Genomic DNA, 18,657 nt, shown 5'->3' with positions numbered 1-18,657 from the left:
CCGTCCCTCCTCGTGTTGTCAAATTAACGAATCAGCGAGAGCACGTGGAAAAGCAAAAAATAAAGAAATAAATACAGCCATAACCTCAAATTTCTTTGCCTGTCTATATTTCATTAGATTTTATCTATTTAATTCCATATGTTCAGCTTTATGACAAAAAACAATTTAATTGTCTAACTTTAAGTTCATGATTCAAAATGCCTACTATCGGCGTAAAGCGAGATGTACTCTTCCAAGCTTTGGGACAAACTTACAGTAAGTTTAATTTGTTTTTTTTTCACATTTTACCTATTTTCCCAGAAAGAAATTATTTAAATAAATGCAAAATTACGTGAATTTTCTATTCGGCAATGACAGTTTTCATTTTAGGGAATTTTCCTGTTTATTAACCTTAACTGAGTTAGTCTTACGATCACTTTAAAAATGTTCTTGAAATAAAAATCGGCGTTTGACCAGATTGTTTAACAATGAGAAGAACCTTGAATACAGTACACTTCATTCAGATTTTTTACCCTTGAATTGCAATTTAGTTTTTTTATTTCATTGTTAAAATTATTTAATTCAAGGCTGACATCAAGCTGAGTAATAATAAGCGAATAGTATGTATATTTGTATATGTGTTTTTTAAAAATAATTTCATTAATTTTTTTAATCTTGACTTTTACTAAGAACTTTTGTTAAACGTGATAATAACTAAAATTTTCATTGTGAAAAAAAGTTTCTAAAAGTTGAAAAACGAATTTTGTTCACGCTTAATTTCTATTAATTTGAATTTGATAATTGGTTTAAATTCTGAGAATCAAGAAAAAATTTCAAAAACCCATTTATTTCCATCTTCTCATACGGTAATTTTTCATATTGATAATAAATTAAATTTATATCACGGAAGTTAAGTTGACAAAAGTTTAAAACTTCAGTGACAATAAAATCGTTAATTCATTGAATCGATCAAAGAGTCAAACAAAATTAAAGGATTACTACTGTTATTTTTAAGAAAGAATAGGGACAAATACATAAACCATTTTTATTGAATTTTATAGCTTCAAAGTTACTATATTCTAAAAGATGTTGATGAAGACAAAGTAATATATTTTATTTATATTCAAAATTATAGTTTTTTTTTTTAATTTCCACAATTTATTTTTCACAAGGAAAGTACTTCCACTTAAAAAAAGCTCTGTTCCAATTCCAATAATAATTATTTAATCAAATTTCCTGCCCTTAAGTCTAAATTATAATTCTGTCCGAAAATTTCTTGTTCCAAGTCACAATTACATTGATGTATTTCGAAAAAATTGACCGTTCTAAGTCAAGAGTTATATTAATTCAGATTTTATATGGTATTTCGGCATTAAAATTCTTTTAAAAATTAGAAACCTTTACGGAAATTCGTAGTTCTAACTCAGAATCAAATTCTTTCACAAGGAAAAATATCCCTAAGTTTGGAAAAAATAAAAAATTGACATTTCTAAATTTATTATTATTATTTTTTTTTAACAGTCTGCTACAGCCAATCTCTTAGGTTACAACCAATCAACAATCCGCAGATTGTTTTGACGTAGTTCTACATACTAAAACAGAGATCTTATATTTGTTTCTGTTTAATAATTATTGGTCAGACGATGTTTGTACCCATAAGCACTCAATATTTTAACAATGAAAATCAAACTTTTTTTTCAGCTGATGATGAATTTCAAAATCTCTGCTTCCAGTTTGGTTTGGAGCTAGATGAAGTGGTAAGAATTCTTTTATTGACATTTATTTTCACTAAAAATGTTCTTAATTGAAACAAAAATTTACCTATTTCTTAGACTACCGAAAAGCAAATCATAACAAAAGAGCAAGGCTCGGAGCAAAGCGTCGGAGCATCGGAGGAAATAATTTATAAAATTGATATTCCTGCCAATCGATATGATCTATTATGCTTAGAAGGTCTAGTGACAGGACTTCTGGTATTTTTACAAAAGTAAGTATTTCCAAATACATTCTTTGTTTCCCAGTTTCAAAAATTAAAATACAGAGCAAAATCCAATCTAAAATATTAAATCTTTTTAGAATACCTTTACCCCGTTACAAAAGCATTAATCCAAAAAATGGGCTTCAAAGAATTGTTATGAAAAAATCAGTAAGCGTCTTTTCAGTTTTAACCGTAAAAATGTACAGTCGAATATAAATGTAAGTCTTATGACGTTTTACTTTAAAATATTTATAGTGTTTGCAAGTGAGAGGTCATTTGGTTGCTGCGATTCTGAGAAATGTAACATTGACTCAAGATGCTTACAATAGTTTCATCGACCTGCAAGATAAATTGCATCAAAACATCGGTCGGAAACGAACCCTCGTTTCCATCGGCACACATGATTTGGACACGATTCAGGGGCCTTTTACTTATGATGCAAAACCGCCAGAGGAAATTTTATTCAAGCCACTCAATATGGAAAAGGAATATACAGGAAGTGGTGTTATGGAATTGTATGCTGTAAGTCATTAATTTAATCATTAATTGTTTTTCAATTAATGCGATGACTATTATATTTGAATGATTGTCTGCAGAACCACGCTCAGTTAAAGCAGTACCTTCCAATCATAAAGGATAGTCCACTCTATCCGGTGATTTATGATAGCAATGGCATAGTATTATCGTTGCCACCGATTATTAACGGCGACCACAGCAAAATTACTCTCAATACCAAAAATATTTTCATTGAGTGTACTGCCACGGATCTTACCAAGGTGAATTTCATTTGCTAATTATAGATTTATTGATGTGCATACGAAAAAAAGTGGAAAACGACCGTCATCTTTTTTTAGGTATTGATTTCTCCATGGTACACGGAATAATGTTCAGGTAACTCCGCATAACGAATTAGGTTCTGAGCTGCTCTGTATATGAAATCAAGACTATTTTTTGATAGTTAGTTTTTTGCAATCAAATAAACAAGCAGAACGTTCTGCAAAGAAATTCTATACAATAGTTAATATTTTACATAGTCCCAGAATATTTTATTACATGCTGCAGAATGGCTATTTCTGCATTTCATCAATGGCGTGTTTAAATTCTTTAAGTTTTGACGAAAGGCTCATAAGTGTTAAAGAAACGAAAATGGACGTAACAACATCCCACGTCATCATGTAATCTTTGAAATTTCTTTAGTGTAGGTGTACATAACCACAGTGCATAATATAAATATACAGATAACAAAAATTTAAAACATTGTTATCACATATGAAACCTTTTACACGTAACTTCTATATGTTTAATTTTCAACAACAAAAATAGATGTTTATATTGCTTTTATACTTAAAAAATGTTAATATAATTTAAAATTTCACATTTTCCCGGCTGAGTCAAATTGGGTACTATGATCATAATAACAGAAAGTTAAAATCTCCAAATCGATAAAAATAAACCTGTTTCTATATACGGAACGACTCTAACCTGATACTTTATGCGGACTCACTCGGACTTGATTCTATATTGCATGGGGCTGTCGACATTATGATTATGATTTCCTTTCTTTTCGTATAGTTTTCTAGTCAATAAGTATTATTATAAAAAAACATTTCTGTGTCGAAATGTTGTCACAGGCTTATTCTGTCCAACATGTCGAAGGCATTTTTTTTTGTATTAGAGTTGGATTTTTTAATTCATTATTTTTGCACGGGGCTGTCCCGGTATATATCATCAGTCACGGACGCATTTTTATAATGCAATCAAGTGATCTGATGAGAGCAGTCTGCCCAGACATATTGGACAAATTCTGGTTTTCACCCTATCATTGATGATGATACATGATGGGGCGACCTACAGCTTAAGGTTGGTTCCGAACCACCAGAACCTCGGTAAAGGTACATTGAAAAATTTCTAGAGGTACCGGCTCAGGGATCGAACCCCGGACCTCTGAGGTGAAGTCCGAGTGTCTAACCAACTAGAACTTGAACTTGAATTATTATTATTATTATTATTATTATTATTATTATTATTATTATGCCATTTCCCTTTCAGGGTAAGCGTGACACTTATCACACTTGTCCATGAATATAATAAATAGCCATGAAGACATCCCTGTTTACTACCTTGCATAATATCGAACCAGTCACTCAGTTTTCCATTAACCCTTAGAGTCTTACACTCGCTTTGCTGCCAGTATATATTGTTTTTGTTGCTTGTAGGAGCCATCCATTGACTGTATTCTTTCAGGACTTTCCCATGTTTACCTGTGTCCACCTTATCAAATGTTTTTTCTACGTCAAAATATGCACAGAAAACTTTTTTCTTTACTTTCAAACTTTTTTCTGTGATCTGTCTTAAGCTAAATATTTGATCTGTACATGATCTTCCTAGAATAAATCCACATTGGACTCCCCATATTCTTTCATCTATTATTGCCAGTACCCTACGAATAAATATTTTTGAATATATTTTAATTACGGTACTTAATAAGCTGATCCCTCTATAATTATTGCGGTGGCTTCTATCTCTCGTTCCTTTGTATATTGGAACGATAATCGCTTTTTTCCAGTTATCTGCAATTTCTCCCATCTCGATACATAAATTTATCAATTCGCACAACCTGTGAGGTGAGAACGCGCCACCGAATTCCAGCATTTCAGCGTTAATACTGTCTATACCAGCAGCCTCACCATTTGTTAAGTTCTGAAGTACATCTCTAACCTTAGCGGCACAGACTTTAATTGAGCTTTCTAACGCATCGTGTTCTGTATCTCAGTTGTGGTGCCCCACAGTTTCATCTCCCAATAATTACTGAAAAATGCCTTTAGAAGTGTCTAGTATCCCGTCTGTTTCATATAACATTTCACTGTTGCTATTTTTCATGCTGACAAACTCTGTACTTTTACCACCCTTCATATAGATTATTGCCAATTTATAAAACAGTTTATGGATACCTTCAAGTCGCTTTGCATTTTCTTCTATTCGTCTGCTCTGATTATATCTTTACTTTCCTTGACTAGTAATTTAGCTTTCTTCTTTTTGTGTATATAATAATTTTCAAGTCTATTTCTCTCCTTATCGCAAATGCTTTTGTTGCTCAACTTTCTTTCATGTGCTGTTTTATTTCCTTTGGCGGCTGCCTGAATTTTGTCAGTCCACCATGCATCACCAGACATTCTTCATACAACCACAGTACCACACACTTCAGTCGCACCTCTAACAATGACATCCTGGATCATAGCCGATGCGCCCTCTATATTTTTATTGTCTATTAGCGTCTTCCAAGTTGCCTCCTCTATGCGTTCGTTTATCTTTTTCTGAAAATATATTCGCACTTCCGGTTTGTGTACATTTTTAATCTTGATTCGCGTTTGTTTCGTTTTTTTGGTTCTCTTTCTTGTCCATTCCTGACCTAAGTTTATTTAGAATCAGTATCAACAACGAAGTCAATTAAATAGTGGCTACACTCATCTACACATGTGGATCATTTTATGCCTAAACCAAGTATTTTTAATACAGTACAAGTCCGATAACTTTCCAACTTCGGGGCTGTAGGGGCGGAAAATTCCAGGAATTGCGGACTTATCGGACGCCCCCTCTAGTAGCACGATATTAGGTGCACGCATGCGTAAATCATGAGCGAAAATCATTAGCAAAATAGCACATGTAGTGGGAGAACACAATTAGTGTGTGTGTCGTACGTGTGATGACGTCTTAAGGGGAGTGTACACTTATCGAGCGGCAAGTTATCGGACTTGTACTGTACATAAGTCTTTTCCTAAGCATAAGTTAACTTAACTTTTTCCGTTGGAATTTGTTTTTGGATCCCCAAAATTACCTAGCACCCTTTCTTTACCTTGACGTTGGATGCCAACCTATCCATTCATATTTCCTAGTAGAATTATTCTTTAACCATGATCGCAAGTACTTATTGTATCATAAAAGATGTCTCAGAAAGCGTCTTTTACGTTACTCGGATCACTATCAACAGGGGCGTGGCACGCTATGATAAATAATCTTCTGATTCCTACTTTCATTCTAATCCGCAAAAATCTGGGAGAAACAAATTCATGCTTCTCAATGTGCTGATGTACTTTCTCATTCATAATCAAACCTACACTTTGGCTACCATGTGATTCGCTATCTACTCTCATGACCATAATTCAAATTCGCCGTCTAACACCCCTTACGTAAAATAATCTTGTAATTATTTCCAGGCCAGAGTTACAGTTGACACTTTAGTATGCGCGTTTAGTCACTACTGTTCTGAAAAATACACCGCAGAAACTGTGGAAGTGGTTTATCCAGACAATCAAACCTTCTATTACCCCGACTTAAAATATCGGACAGAAAAGATTGATAGCAATAAAGCAACGCGATACGTGGGTGTAAAGTAAGTAGAAACAAATACTTTTTTTTTTTAAATTTTCACAGGGTGGCTCTTAGATCGGGAAATCGGGAAAATCAGAATTGTTTGAGACCAAGAAATAGCATTGAATACATTTTCTCAGTCGGGAATTCATTTAATTCTTAGTTATTTGAAATGGCTACGATTATAATAGGAAAATTTACACTTTAAAGCACGTCTAATTTCATATTGTTTCATTGTTACAAAATTTGAAAGAATGGAAGCATTGAATTTTGGGTAATTAGTAATTTTTCAAATTTATAAAAACATTAATTAAACTTTTCTAGATTTAAATAGTTTATTTCAAATTGAAAGCAGTAGCAGTAGCCATTTTTCTCAATTTTGAAATTGAACCTTTTTAGAATATTTGGTAGTTATTTAACACGTCGACAGGGATAGTCATATTGTTGAATATAGTAAATTTTAAAAGAGAAATCTATCTGCGATTCATAAAAAAGTAGAATCTGAAATTTTTCATTTAACATTAGTTATTTCAAATTTTCTATTTTTTTTTTTTTTTAACAAAAGAAAACCTCAAATAACTATGGTTAAATAAACATTTTATATTTCACGTTTCATTTCTACATTGCGCTTATATTTCTCTTAAAAGTTATTATATTTAACAATGTGTCAATTCTCCATTTTATCAATTATTTCAAGACGTGAGATAGCTATAGTACATTCTCAGGATTATGTAAAGGAGTTAGGCGTATAAGATCATTTTTTGCTCCGCCTGGAATTGGCTGAAACTTTGCGAAAATAATCGTCTTAGAGAACTTTATTATTCCTGAAAATCGTTCACAAATTGTGCTTTTTAAGCGGGCGAAATAGGCACTTCAAAGGCGTCAACCTTACTGATTTCTAAGTACATACATATTTGGTAAAGTATTATTTTTGCAAAGTTGCAGTCAATTCTAGGCGAGGCAACAAATCGGCCCATCTCCTATATTTTCAATTGAAGGTCGTCTAGATCTAGCTTGTTTAAATTTTCAAATAAAGTATATTGAATTTTCATAATTTTGTTTTAATATTAATAACAATGTGTCTTGCCTTAAAAAGCGCACCTTCATATTTGAGAAGAGTTTTCTGCACTTTTTCCCAAAGATCGTGGAAGGTGAGTCGGATACTGTGAAAATTGAATGAAAAACAATATTACTGAGATTATTTCATTTAAAGACTTTGTATACCACAAAAAACAGAAATGATACTCACAATCGTCTAATTTAATTTGTATTCCTGCTGAACACATTATTCTTAAAAGACAAAAGCAAAATAAAATTATAAAATAAAACATATGTGAGAAATTTGGAGTAAAAATAAAATCCCAAGCACTTAATCATACAAATAGTTGATAAATTAAGGAAATAGTTTTACAATGAGCAAATTTTTTGCATCTCATGTATAATATTTGTTTAATAGTCATATTTTAATTTCAATAATTTGTATCATCTAGAACATATATTACTGTTTTAAAAATATTTTAGAAATACTCGTAAAGTTGTAAATTTTTTAAGATGATAAAATATTTATATTTTAAACATAGGAAAAATTTCATAAAACACTTACAAGAAACAAAAGTAAAATGAACAAAGTGACAATGAAAAAGCTATCAGCAGCAATTTATTACAAATTAAATGGCTGTTAATAAAAGTTCCCCTCTTCGTTTTTTGGGCTCTTCAGCGTGTAGCTTCTTTTTTCAGGCAATTGCCTCCGACCTATTCGATTTTTGCTCGAGTTCTATTATCGTTTTAAAAACGATTAATACAATTTGGGAATTACATTTTAAACTCGAGCAAGTTTCGCGGTATAAACAAAATTGATAATTGGTCAGAAAAAACGGTTTTACCAAAAATATAGGAAAGAATATCTTTTAAGAAATTAAAAGATATTTAAACCCAATGATACCTACGTATAAAGATTCATACAGAACAAATGACCTGCCTCCCTGGCTATATTTAAAAAGTACCGAAACCAAATCACACCACACACTTAATCAAAATCACTCGACGGTTCTCATTCACACCGCCCCGATGCAAAAAATCCTAAACCTAGGAATAACATCCCGGGACGCATCCTGTACCTGAACTTAAAGGCCACGTTAGGGCATTTTTCATAAAGAGTATTACAAACACGCAAACTACCTGAAATCGTACACCAATTTTACAATAAAATGTTTAGAATTGAAGGATTCAAATTTTATAGTAGGGAAAAATTACTATATTCAATAGTAAAATTAGTATTAAAAACTGAAATCGGAATTTACGTCTTATTTAAATTAAAAAATTGATTAAAGCCAGGCGCATATCTACAACCAAAGGACACACAACACATACACTTAGATTTGGGCCTGTCTCAAATAAAACGGTGTACGCCAAAATAAAACATTCTAGAGTTATAGATTAATCAATACAGCTGGCTGAAATAAAAAGGTCTTCTTTAATTTATAATTTTAGTTCTATTTTTTTACTTTGAGTAAAAATTTCAATTCCAACTCAATGATGCGAAAAAGTTAATATTATGAAAAAAATATCAATTTAAATGTAACCAGAAAATGAAGTTTCACAAATCACAATATGTACTCTAGAATATTTGATTGAACAATAGTGAAAATGTACTATACGCCTGTAGGGTATCTCTTTTAACTTGATAGCAGCGCCATCTGACACGCGAATTATTGGTTATTTCAAAGTTATTCGAGGAATATTAATGAAAAATAGCAGTAAATATCAATCCATTTTAATCAGAAATATTATACTGAGGTCTAAAATTAGTTATTTACTATAAGATTTCATGTTAAAATTGAATTCAAATTAAAATTTATACTTAATAGTTCCAAATTTGTGGCGCTGTCGTTCCCTTAATCTGCTTCTCGGTGCAAAACTTTAAATTTAGTCTTCCTTATACCGTAAGTTCCATAAGTGCATTATGAAAGAAATTAAAAAGTTAAAATTTCTGATTCTTTTTCTTTAATCACTTAGGAGGACAACAAACTATATTCTGTCGGAAAAAAATTTCGAAATACAATTTTTTTAAGTGGATGACTATCCTTACACGTCATTCATTATCCATTATCAGACATGTACAAAACTGGTTGGATTTGCGATAATTGCCAATTGAAAAAAAAAATCTTTTATTATACACCGAATTATAGCATGGGTGAGACATTTCGGCTACTCGCTTAAAATTCACCCTTATTATCGATGTGTTCTACGAAGAATAGGCTATCTTTTTGTCACCGTTAAGAATTAGGCTAACTTCATTTTGTATGAAATTTAGTAAACACGTAGAAGGGTTAAAATAAACAAAACTCTTAAAATTTCTTGTTTTGAAAGTTATAGGAGCCTAAATTACATTATACACTGTAATACAAAATGCTGAAGTTTTGAATTCATTGGAAATATTTCGAAAAATAAAGCGTTATTTATTCCTCCTGAAAACGTAGCTAAATGAAGTTAGCCTAATTCTTAACAGGAATGAAAAGATAGTCTATTCTTCGTAAAACCCATCGTTATATAGGGGAAAGCTCCCTACAGTGGATAATCATTAATTAAAAATACTAATGTATGTAAAATAATTGATTTGATCTTATAAATAGTATATAATTATTTTTATTTTATTTTTTGCTCTTATTTAAAGATTATCTACTGTAGGTTACATTATTAACTGTAGGGAGGTTTCCCCTACTCACATAAAATGTTCGAAATAGCCGTTTCGATTTTCGATGTCAACATATTATAAAGCGTAATAAATCTTATTTTTCATGGCCCGAATGTCCCCTACACACATAAAATGTTTAAATAGCCGATTCGATTTTCGACATTAACATATTATAAAACGTGAAAAATCTAATTTTTCATGTCCCGAATTATAGCACGAATAAGACATTTCGGCACCACCCCTAAAAGCCTAGTTTATTATGTGCAACATAAAATCTTTAAAATGATCAGTTTGATTTTCGAGATTTACATATAAAAAAGGTCGAAAATCTTTTTTGTGTCCCAAATTATAGGCCGGATGTTGCATTTTGGCAGTACCCCTAAAAGAAACCCTTATTATGTACACCTAAAATCTTATGAGAAATTTGATTTTAAAAAATGGCCAATTGAGTAGAGAGATAAATTTAGATTATTCCAATTTATTCGTCAGAATAATCATTCGAATTATCAGCGAATTTTCAAAGATGACAAAATGACGCTTATTTTCTAAAATGATGGAAAGTAGATTTTCCCAAAAAAACCCACATTTATATTTTTTGTAGAAATGGATGGTAATATGTGCTATCCTCACATTTAAAACAATTAAATATTTTAGAAAAATCGAATTTTTGCTTTTTTCTCTCAAACAACGAAAGGTACAAAAAAGGTTCTACAAAAAACACCTCTTACTCTTTTGTAATAGCTTGCATTATTTACGAGAAAAAAATGTACTGAAAAATTGCCATGGCCTCAAAAATGGTTTAGCCCACATAATGCTGATATAGGATGATTTTCTTATATTAGCAGAAAATTTTTTGAAATATTTGAAAAAATAAAAAGGTGGGGTTTTTATGAAAATCTATTCATGTTTTCGAAATTTGATGAAAAAATAAATATATTCCGGAAAGCTCCACCTTTTTTGTTTTTTCTTATATTTTGTTTAAAGTTTCTGCTTATATAATAAAGGCATCCGACGAATTTTGAGGGGGCTGAACAATTTTTTAGACAGGGAAAAACTTTTTTTTTCAACATAGATTCTTATTCTTTCTTGTAAACCATGCAAAATATCAGATAAGAGCAGGAGTAATTTTTTGAGAACTTTTCTTGTCGTGGAAACATTTATCCGAACATCTTTTTGTACCTTTCGTTGTTTCCGAGAAATATGCAAACATTATATTTCTCAAAAATCATTTTTTTCAACGCGAACCAGTGACAATCAATGTTTTACCAAGAATAAAACTAACGAGATATATAGTATATATCACCAGCTATTTTTCAATAAAAATATTTTTTAATGGAGTTCTTGTGAAACTCCACTTTCAATTATTTGAGAAAAACAGCCGCTATTCTGTATTTTTCATTTTTGTTTTATTAATTCGTGGGCGAGGCTGACGTCGATTGAGACCGAAGAAAGAGTTTTGATACTTAACTATAATCAAATTCAATTTATTTTCAACTTATGTATTACCTAAACTCATTAAATTACATAATTTTTATTCAAATTTTTATTTTTAAAATGCAAAGATATAAAAAATTGTCTTATTTATGTGCATTATAGAATAGAGAAAAACTCATATTCTACAATGTAACATTGAATTGAATCAAATCAGATGGTCTTTATACTTTTATATAACGTGGGCAGGAGTAATTGACTATGAAATAGTGGGCTAAAGTTTTATTTTGTAAGTAACTAAAATATAAATGGTTTTCAAAATAAACCGAAGAAGCAATTTGAATTTTTATACATTAGCCAACTTCCACTTAGTCGTTACCTTATTTAACTAAACTTCAAAATAGCAATCTGTCGGGCTATATTTTGAAAATCGATATTTTGGTAGAAAAATGCCCAGGACCAATGCTTAATTTTCAAGGAAATAAAGTTAGTTTTTTTTCCTCGAGTTATTCATCATTGAGAATGGAATCAAAAATGTCGAATTTCAGAGTTCAGTTGTATATATTTTAGCATCAAACGTTGAAAAAGGGCTCAAACTTGGAAGAATCTGCTAAAAAATGAACGTCGGAAAACGATTACGTTTTATTTTAAGTCATTATATTTAGTCATTTTAAATTTTCGCGTATTGTTTCACATTCAATTGTACATTGTTATGCACATAAATGTAACATTTTCTGAACCTTTGCATTTTGAAAATCAAAATTCGAAATAAAAATGAAATAATTTAAAAAATTTGAATAAATTTAGTGTCGAATAATTAAAAATTTTGCAAAGAATATTCTTACTTTTAAAAAGAAAAAATTTGGTTCTTTTCATTTAAAGTCGAAATGTATGCCTTTACACATGCACACAACAACCTGCAAAATAACCAAATTATTCCAATTATTGGAAATTCTAATAGTTAAAAAAGAATTTGTTTCTAGATGTAAAGTTTCATAAAAGAAACGTCTACATGTATTTAAAAAATGTAGCTATTTGTACCGAAATTTCGGCACAACTAGTCCAATTTGCAGCTCTATATTTAGTTTCAAAAATTATAAATCGACAGATATAAAAGTAAAGATATAGATTTCACTTAATACTCATTCTTTAATTAATTATTTAAAGCATATTTTATCAAATTTTCAACGAAACTCTAAAAATAGAATGCAATAGAGTGGAAATTTTTTCAAGAACGCAAAACAACTTCCTTACTTCTAGACTTATTCTAAACTAACTTTTAAACTGATTTTTGTTGTTGAGAATTGATCAAACCTCTATTGAGTTTACGCTCACTTTATTTACAGTTAAGTACCCTAAAAAATCAGAACTATCTTCCTGAACGAATTGTCAGATTTCTAACGATTTAATTTCAGAATTTCTGCAGCAACTCCAGCAAATCACGAAAAAAAGACACAAATTAAACTCGATTTGGCATTTTTATATTAATTTGACCGCCGACGCTTCATATACTAAAACGAATTGAATTTGTATTAAAACTGGTGAAAATTGACTCTTTTCGACTTGAAATTCGAGAGATTAACTCGGCGATTGTATTTCCAAGAAACGAAGTCTAACTAATTTTGGCAGGTCGGGGCAGGTCCCGGCGGCCGGCCAACCGACATTTTGAACGGGAAGAACGCCATCTGTTCCGTTCCAGTTCCGTTGTTCCGTTCCTTTTAATTTCAAACTTCTGAATTTGCAATAAGCACGTTTATTATTTCTGAATTTTAAATTGAGGCTTATTATCAGACAGCAAAATTAACAAAATTTCGAAAATAAATCATGTTTATCCTATAAACTAATATTACGGGCCTGCGTTAACCTACAAAATTACGATGGGAAAATTCAATGGTACAAAAGGAATAACCTTGATTTATGATTTTTCCGAAATAATCGAAAGTATAGGCTAGTGATATAAGTAGAATACTCATATGAAACTAATGCAAATTACAGAACTATCAATTAATAGTTATTTTCTTAAGATCTAACAATTTTTTTCCATAAATATATCCATTAACGGAAATTATATTAGTTCTATCTCTGTTCATGACTCTTTTAGTCACTTTTTTTCAAATCACTTTTTAGCCATTTTCTTAAGAAAAGCCATTATAGTATCTTTTTAAAACTCCTCGAATTCTTATGGATTTTATCAGTTCCTTATTCGTTAAATCTGTTCACTCCTCTTTTTCATGATTCACTTGAATTCTTATGAATTCGTTCCAATCTTCCTAAACTAGGTATTTTTACTTCAATCCCCAGCTAAATTCACTTCGTTGATTGCTGAGGGGAAAAAACGAACCAATTGCATGAGACGAAACATTATTTTTGTGTTATCTTCGTAAGAAATAATAATTACCATCATTTTATAATGTCATTAAATAGTTCTTAAGAAATAAAAACTGTTTTTCAGACACTTATACAGATAAAATTAGTTTTGACAGAGATATTATATATTTTACACTTTTTTATTGATAATTAAATTGGCTCATATAAATTATGATACTTTTTAAATCGATTAAAAATTAAACTTATAAATTAAATACAGATTCGAACTCTGAACGAAATTGAAATTTGAACATTTTCGCCTATGAGCAATATGTTCAATTAGTGACTTGTGATAAAGTAATAATTTTAAATGGAATTCTTTATAGTTACACGATTTTATTTCTAATTGGAACTTCAAAGTCGATTGCACTGCATAATTAATATATTCATTTTATGTACAAATGACAATATATAAAATTAATTAAGGAAAAACATGCTAAATAAATGTATCAATTTATCTAAGAAATTTAAGAAGGGTGCCAACAGTATTGGAAAGTGGGTGCCAAGCATTGGTGCTCTTACCCTAATTGTGCAATTTAAAAAATGCAAACCTTTTAATACTTGAGTGATTTTTTGAATAAAAGTTTTAAATAGTATCTAGTCTAAATAATTTTAGATTTAAAATTTATAAAGGAAAATATTTTATATTTAATATACTAATAAAAATTTTCAAATTAAAAATGTTTTCTTTTAAATGTTTAGCTTTGAATTTTAAATGCTTTAAAAAGAGAATATTGTTTCCACTACGTTCGATAATATGTAGATTTTTTTTTTTGAATTCATCAAATACTTCAAATTATGGATTGTGTTAATTACCAGGACACATTTTTGGGAATAAACTGAAGAACGAATAGGAATTTTATTCGGAGACTTGCATGGCCACCCTGCTGTTTTAGCATACTTATATATTATTGTAAATTAAATAGTATAATACTTTTGCTTTAAAACTAGACAAAGGCCAGAGCAAGTTGCGAAATTATTGTCAAAAATGTATCTCAAGACGGAGGTTAAGAAAGGTAGCGAATTATTGGTTGAGGTTCCACCCACAAGACACGATGTTATCCATCTCTGTGATATTTACGAAGATATTGCAATCGCTTATGGTTACAATAAAATAGAGAAGACACTTCCTCGAACAATAACCATCGCAAAAGAAGTAATTTTTTATTCAAATTATTAATGTTATAACTTATTATTTCTAGAAAATCCACTAACTTTATTATTGTATTTTAGTTCCCGCTGAACAAATTATCAGATCAGATCCGAAATGAATTGGCCTACGCTGGATTCACCGAAGCCCTAACTTTTTCCCTGGTATGTAAATTAGATTTTTCTTGAGTTAAAAATAAATTATTTTTAGATTATTACGGGGATACACTGGTAACATTTTTTTTTTTTTTTCATTTTACTGTTCGAAAATCGGTAGCCACCATTATTAACGAACCCATGCTTCGAATTGCTTAAAATTTAAATAATTACGTAAAAAAGTATCTATCGTACTAACCAGCGACCACATTTGTAAACAACATTTTCATATTTAAGCATCAGGGCTACCACTGAGTCACTTTTTAAAGAAAAAATAACTAGCCACTTTTTCAAGGAAAAGGTCACTTTAGAGTTACTTTAATCCCTCTTATTTTAGATTTTACCTAACAATAAAATTCAATTAATCTATTTGTATGAAATCTTTAGTGATCTATGTTATGAAAATGATCCCAGTGGGCACAAAGTTTGTCGACGTCTTTACGACATCGTTACGACATATTTACTACAACTTTACGACATCCTATGTCAATGTTGTTAAGGTGTCTTTACGATATCGTAAATAAGTCGTATGATATGACATAGGATGTCGTAAAGATATCGTAAATCTGTCGTAACGATGTCGTAAAGATGTCGCCAAATTTTGTGCCCACTGGGATGTTCAATAACTGACTTTAAACTCTTTCTCCAATTTCCCACTTTTTTCCTTTTTTTTTTAGAGATTTCTTGTTTTTTTCCCCATTTTCAAGAAATTTACCCTTTTTTTTGGATCAGTGCGAACTGAATTCACAGAACTCAAAAAGAAATTGCTACTAGTTTTGTTTGAAAGATCATTCTTTTTATTTTAAAAGTCTACTATTGTATTTTTGATTCAGAATTCATTGTTTTTGGTTAAAAATTCAATTCATTTATCGGAAATTCAACTAGTTTAGTTAAAAAATTATATTTCTCGGTCGAAAATCGAATGATTGTTTTAAGTATTCATCTTTTTTAATTATAGAATTCATCTTTTTGGTAGAAAAGCCATCTCCCTTTGTTGAAAATTCTTCTGCCTTCTAAAAAATTTGCCTCTTTGGCTTAAAAATTCGACTTTTAATTAATAATAAATTCAACTTTTTTGCTTGACAATTCACCTCTTTTGCTCGGAAGTGCAACTATTTAGTTCTAAATACAACTGGTTGGTTCAAAATTAGTCCTTTTTCGTAAATATCAAGCTGTTTGTTTAAGAATGAAGTGTTTCGTTGAAAATCTACGTTTTGGGATTAAAAGTTATAGTTTGTCTAAATAATTCGTTTTTTAGCTTGGAAACTCAACTTTCTTGTTAAAAATTAATCTCTTTTAGAAGAAAATAAATCTTTTTTTGTTAAAAATGTAACTGTTTAGTTGAAAATTAAACTATCTTGGTTGGAAATCGACGACTCCATTCAATATGAGCTTATCTACCGACAGCGCCGTGTTAGAAACAAATTTGTTTATAATCTAGTAAATTTAAGCCGATAAATGAAATGTGTAATGGAAATTTTTTAGTAGATAAATGAGTGATAAATAAATGAGCAACTTTTTCAATTTTTTCAAGTGCATTATTGTCTGTGGCAGCCCTGGGGTAACGTTAGAATATAAATTACAAAAAAATGCTATAAGTGAGCCAATTTCTCATTTTTTAAAGTTTTATTTTTTGTATTTATTGCTCATAAAGTGAATAAATATTTCTTTAAGTGGTGCATTATTCAATTTTTTAAGTCACTTTCAATCTACTCGTGAATTTAGCATTTTTTTGCTGGACTCAATTATGTAACCCCTTAACTTGATGAATATAAGATTAAGAATGCTAATTAACTTGTCATTTTTCCAGTGTTCTCGTGACGATATTTCGGAAAAATTGGGCCACAATATAAAGAATATTCCAGCAGTTCATATATCGAACCCCAAAACGTTAGAATTTCAGGTAATTTTCATTATAAGGATTTTATACATTTTATTAAGGATCAGGTAGTTACAAAAGGAAGTCATCGAAACATCATCTGAAAAATATCTTCATAATTAAATTATGATTCTTAATTATTAATTCGTGTTGCTAATTCATTTCTCGAATAGGTAGCGCGAACCACTCTTTTGTCTGGCCTTTTAAAGACCGTGGCTGCAAATAAAAAGATGCCCTTGCCGCATAAATTATTCGAAGTTTCGGATATTGTGTTGCGTGATCCTGAAGTGGAAGTTGGAGCTCGAAACGAAAGACACCTTTGTGCTCTCTATTGCAACAAGTCTGCTGGATTTGAAATTATCCATGGACTCCTTGACAGAATGATGAACCAGTTGGAAATTCCCTGGAGTGTTAATAAAGATAAGAGTGGTTATCACCTGTGGGCAGCTGACGGTACGTACTATTTGCATAAAAAACAATTCTGCATTTTTATTGCGAACAATTGTTTGTTCGAATCTAATTATAAAAATTTCAAGTCATTTTTCGTTGCAAACAATAAGTCTTTATCCATAAAAGGAAAATTGTTGAGAAACTTAAATGCAATCTTGAATCTTTCTTTATTTCCAAGTTAGCATGATTTTCAAGAAAAGATTATGCCAATAATGAAGATATTAAAGTATTATGATAGTGAAATTTAATTTGCGTAATATGCCATTTTTGAAATCTTTCAGATCCAACTTTCTTTCCTCAACGCTGTGCAGAAATTATAGCGTATGGGAAAACTATTGGAAAGATGGGTGTTCTTCATCCGGATGTTTTATCCAAATTCGAACTGAATCTACCGTGTTCAATATTAGAAATCAATATCGAACCTTTCCTGTGATTTGGTCCTATGTGCTTTACTTTTACACGTGCTTTGAAAGATTATTTAATTATTAAATAAATTTGACAATTAAAAGATTAAACGAGTCTTCTAATGTTTTATTTGAACAATACAATTTAAGAGATATTTTTTCTTATCGATGTAGATGATTTAACGTGGGTAAGTATTCAGTGACTATGTATACTTATTTCTGTTCCTCGCTGAAAAGGAAACTCGTAATTCTTTTTGAATGGAAGAATAAAAATTAAATAAGTATTAATTTAGACACTTGTTATTTAATTAATTCTCTTAATTATTTCACTACCAAACTCTGTAATGGAAAGATTTTAACTCTTTTAAATTAAAAAAAAAACAATAATAATTTAAAGGAAAAAATCAATAATTTTAAGCCTAAGCAGTTGTAAGTATTTTGAAATCTTGAGACCCTGAAATTCGAAACAATACAAATTCAAAGGGATAAATATAAAAATTTAAAGGCCGCAAATCAGACATTTCGAATACCAAATATTTATTATATTAGAAGTTTTCGGAATATTTGGACATCTTTTGTAATCTCTGAAATTCTTCGAATTCTCCAAAAATTGTCCAATATTTTATTAAGAAAAGATATTTAAATCTTATAGAAATTATCTAACCTTTTTTAAATCTTGTACAATCTATCAACATCAATTAGAATTTTCAAATATTTAGAAATTGCTTTACACCTGTGGAAATCTTTTATATAAGATTTGATTACGTACATGTACGAAGTTACCTATATATATTTTTTAATT

General features: G+C 30.2%; 1 protein-coding gene across 1 annotated transcript; it reads left to right on the top strand.

The window, feature by feature from the left end:
• The first annotated feature begins 60 nt into the window (after nt 1-60).
• Nucleotides 61-17,966, top strand: LOC117179184 (phenylalanine--tRNA ligase beta subunit). The gene is made up of 12 exons (XM_033370914.1): nt 61-255; nt 1,681-1,736; nt 1,812-1,966; nt 2,056-2,125; nt 2,213-2,479; nt 2,554-2,733; nt 6,172-6,347; nt 14,769-14,973; nt 15,051-15,131; nt 16,933-17,025; nt 17,175-17,454; nt 17,733-17,966. Exons 1-12 carry the CDS (start codon nt 198-200, stop codon nt 17,882-17,884), a joined length of 1,773 nt encoding a protein of 590 aa, XP_033226805.1. The 5' UTR covers nt 61-197; the 3' UTR covers nt 17,885-17,966.
• The last annotated feature ends 691 nt before the right edge of the window (nt 17,967-18,657 follow it).

The sequence above is a fragment of the Belonocnema kinseyi genome, chromosome 8 (assembly GCF_010883055.1).
Source record: "Belonocnema kinseyi isolate 2016_QV_RU_SX_M_011 chromosome 8, B_treatae_v1, whole genome shotgun sequence".
In the NCBI taxonomy this organism is placed as follows: Eukaryota; Metazoa; Arthropoda; class Insecta; order Hymenoptera; family Cynipidae; genus Belonocnema; species Belonocnema kinseyi.
The sequence above is the reverse complement of the archived record's forward strand: the minus strand, read 5'-3'. Positions and strand labels throughout refer to the sequence as shown.

Bases quoted from the DNA above. Each gene is read 5' to 3' on its own strand.
- LOC117179184 (XM_033370914.1), top strand. From the start codon at position 198: ATGCCTACTATCGGCGTAAAGCGAGATGTACTCTTCCAAGCTTTGGGA. The intron at 256-1,680 runs GTAAGTTTAATT...CTTTTTTTTCAG, and splicing joins AGCTTTGGGACAAACTTACA to CTGATGATGAATTTCAAAAT. The intron at 1,967-2,055 runs GTAAGTATTTCC...AAATCTTTTTAG, and splicing joins CTTCTGGTATTTTTACAAAA to AATACCTTTACCCCGTTACA.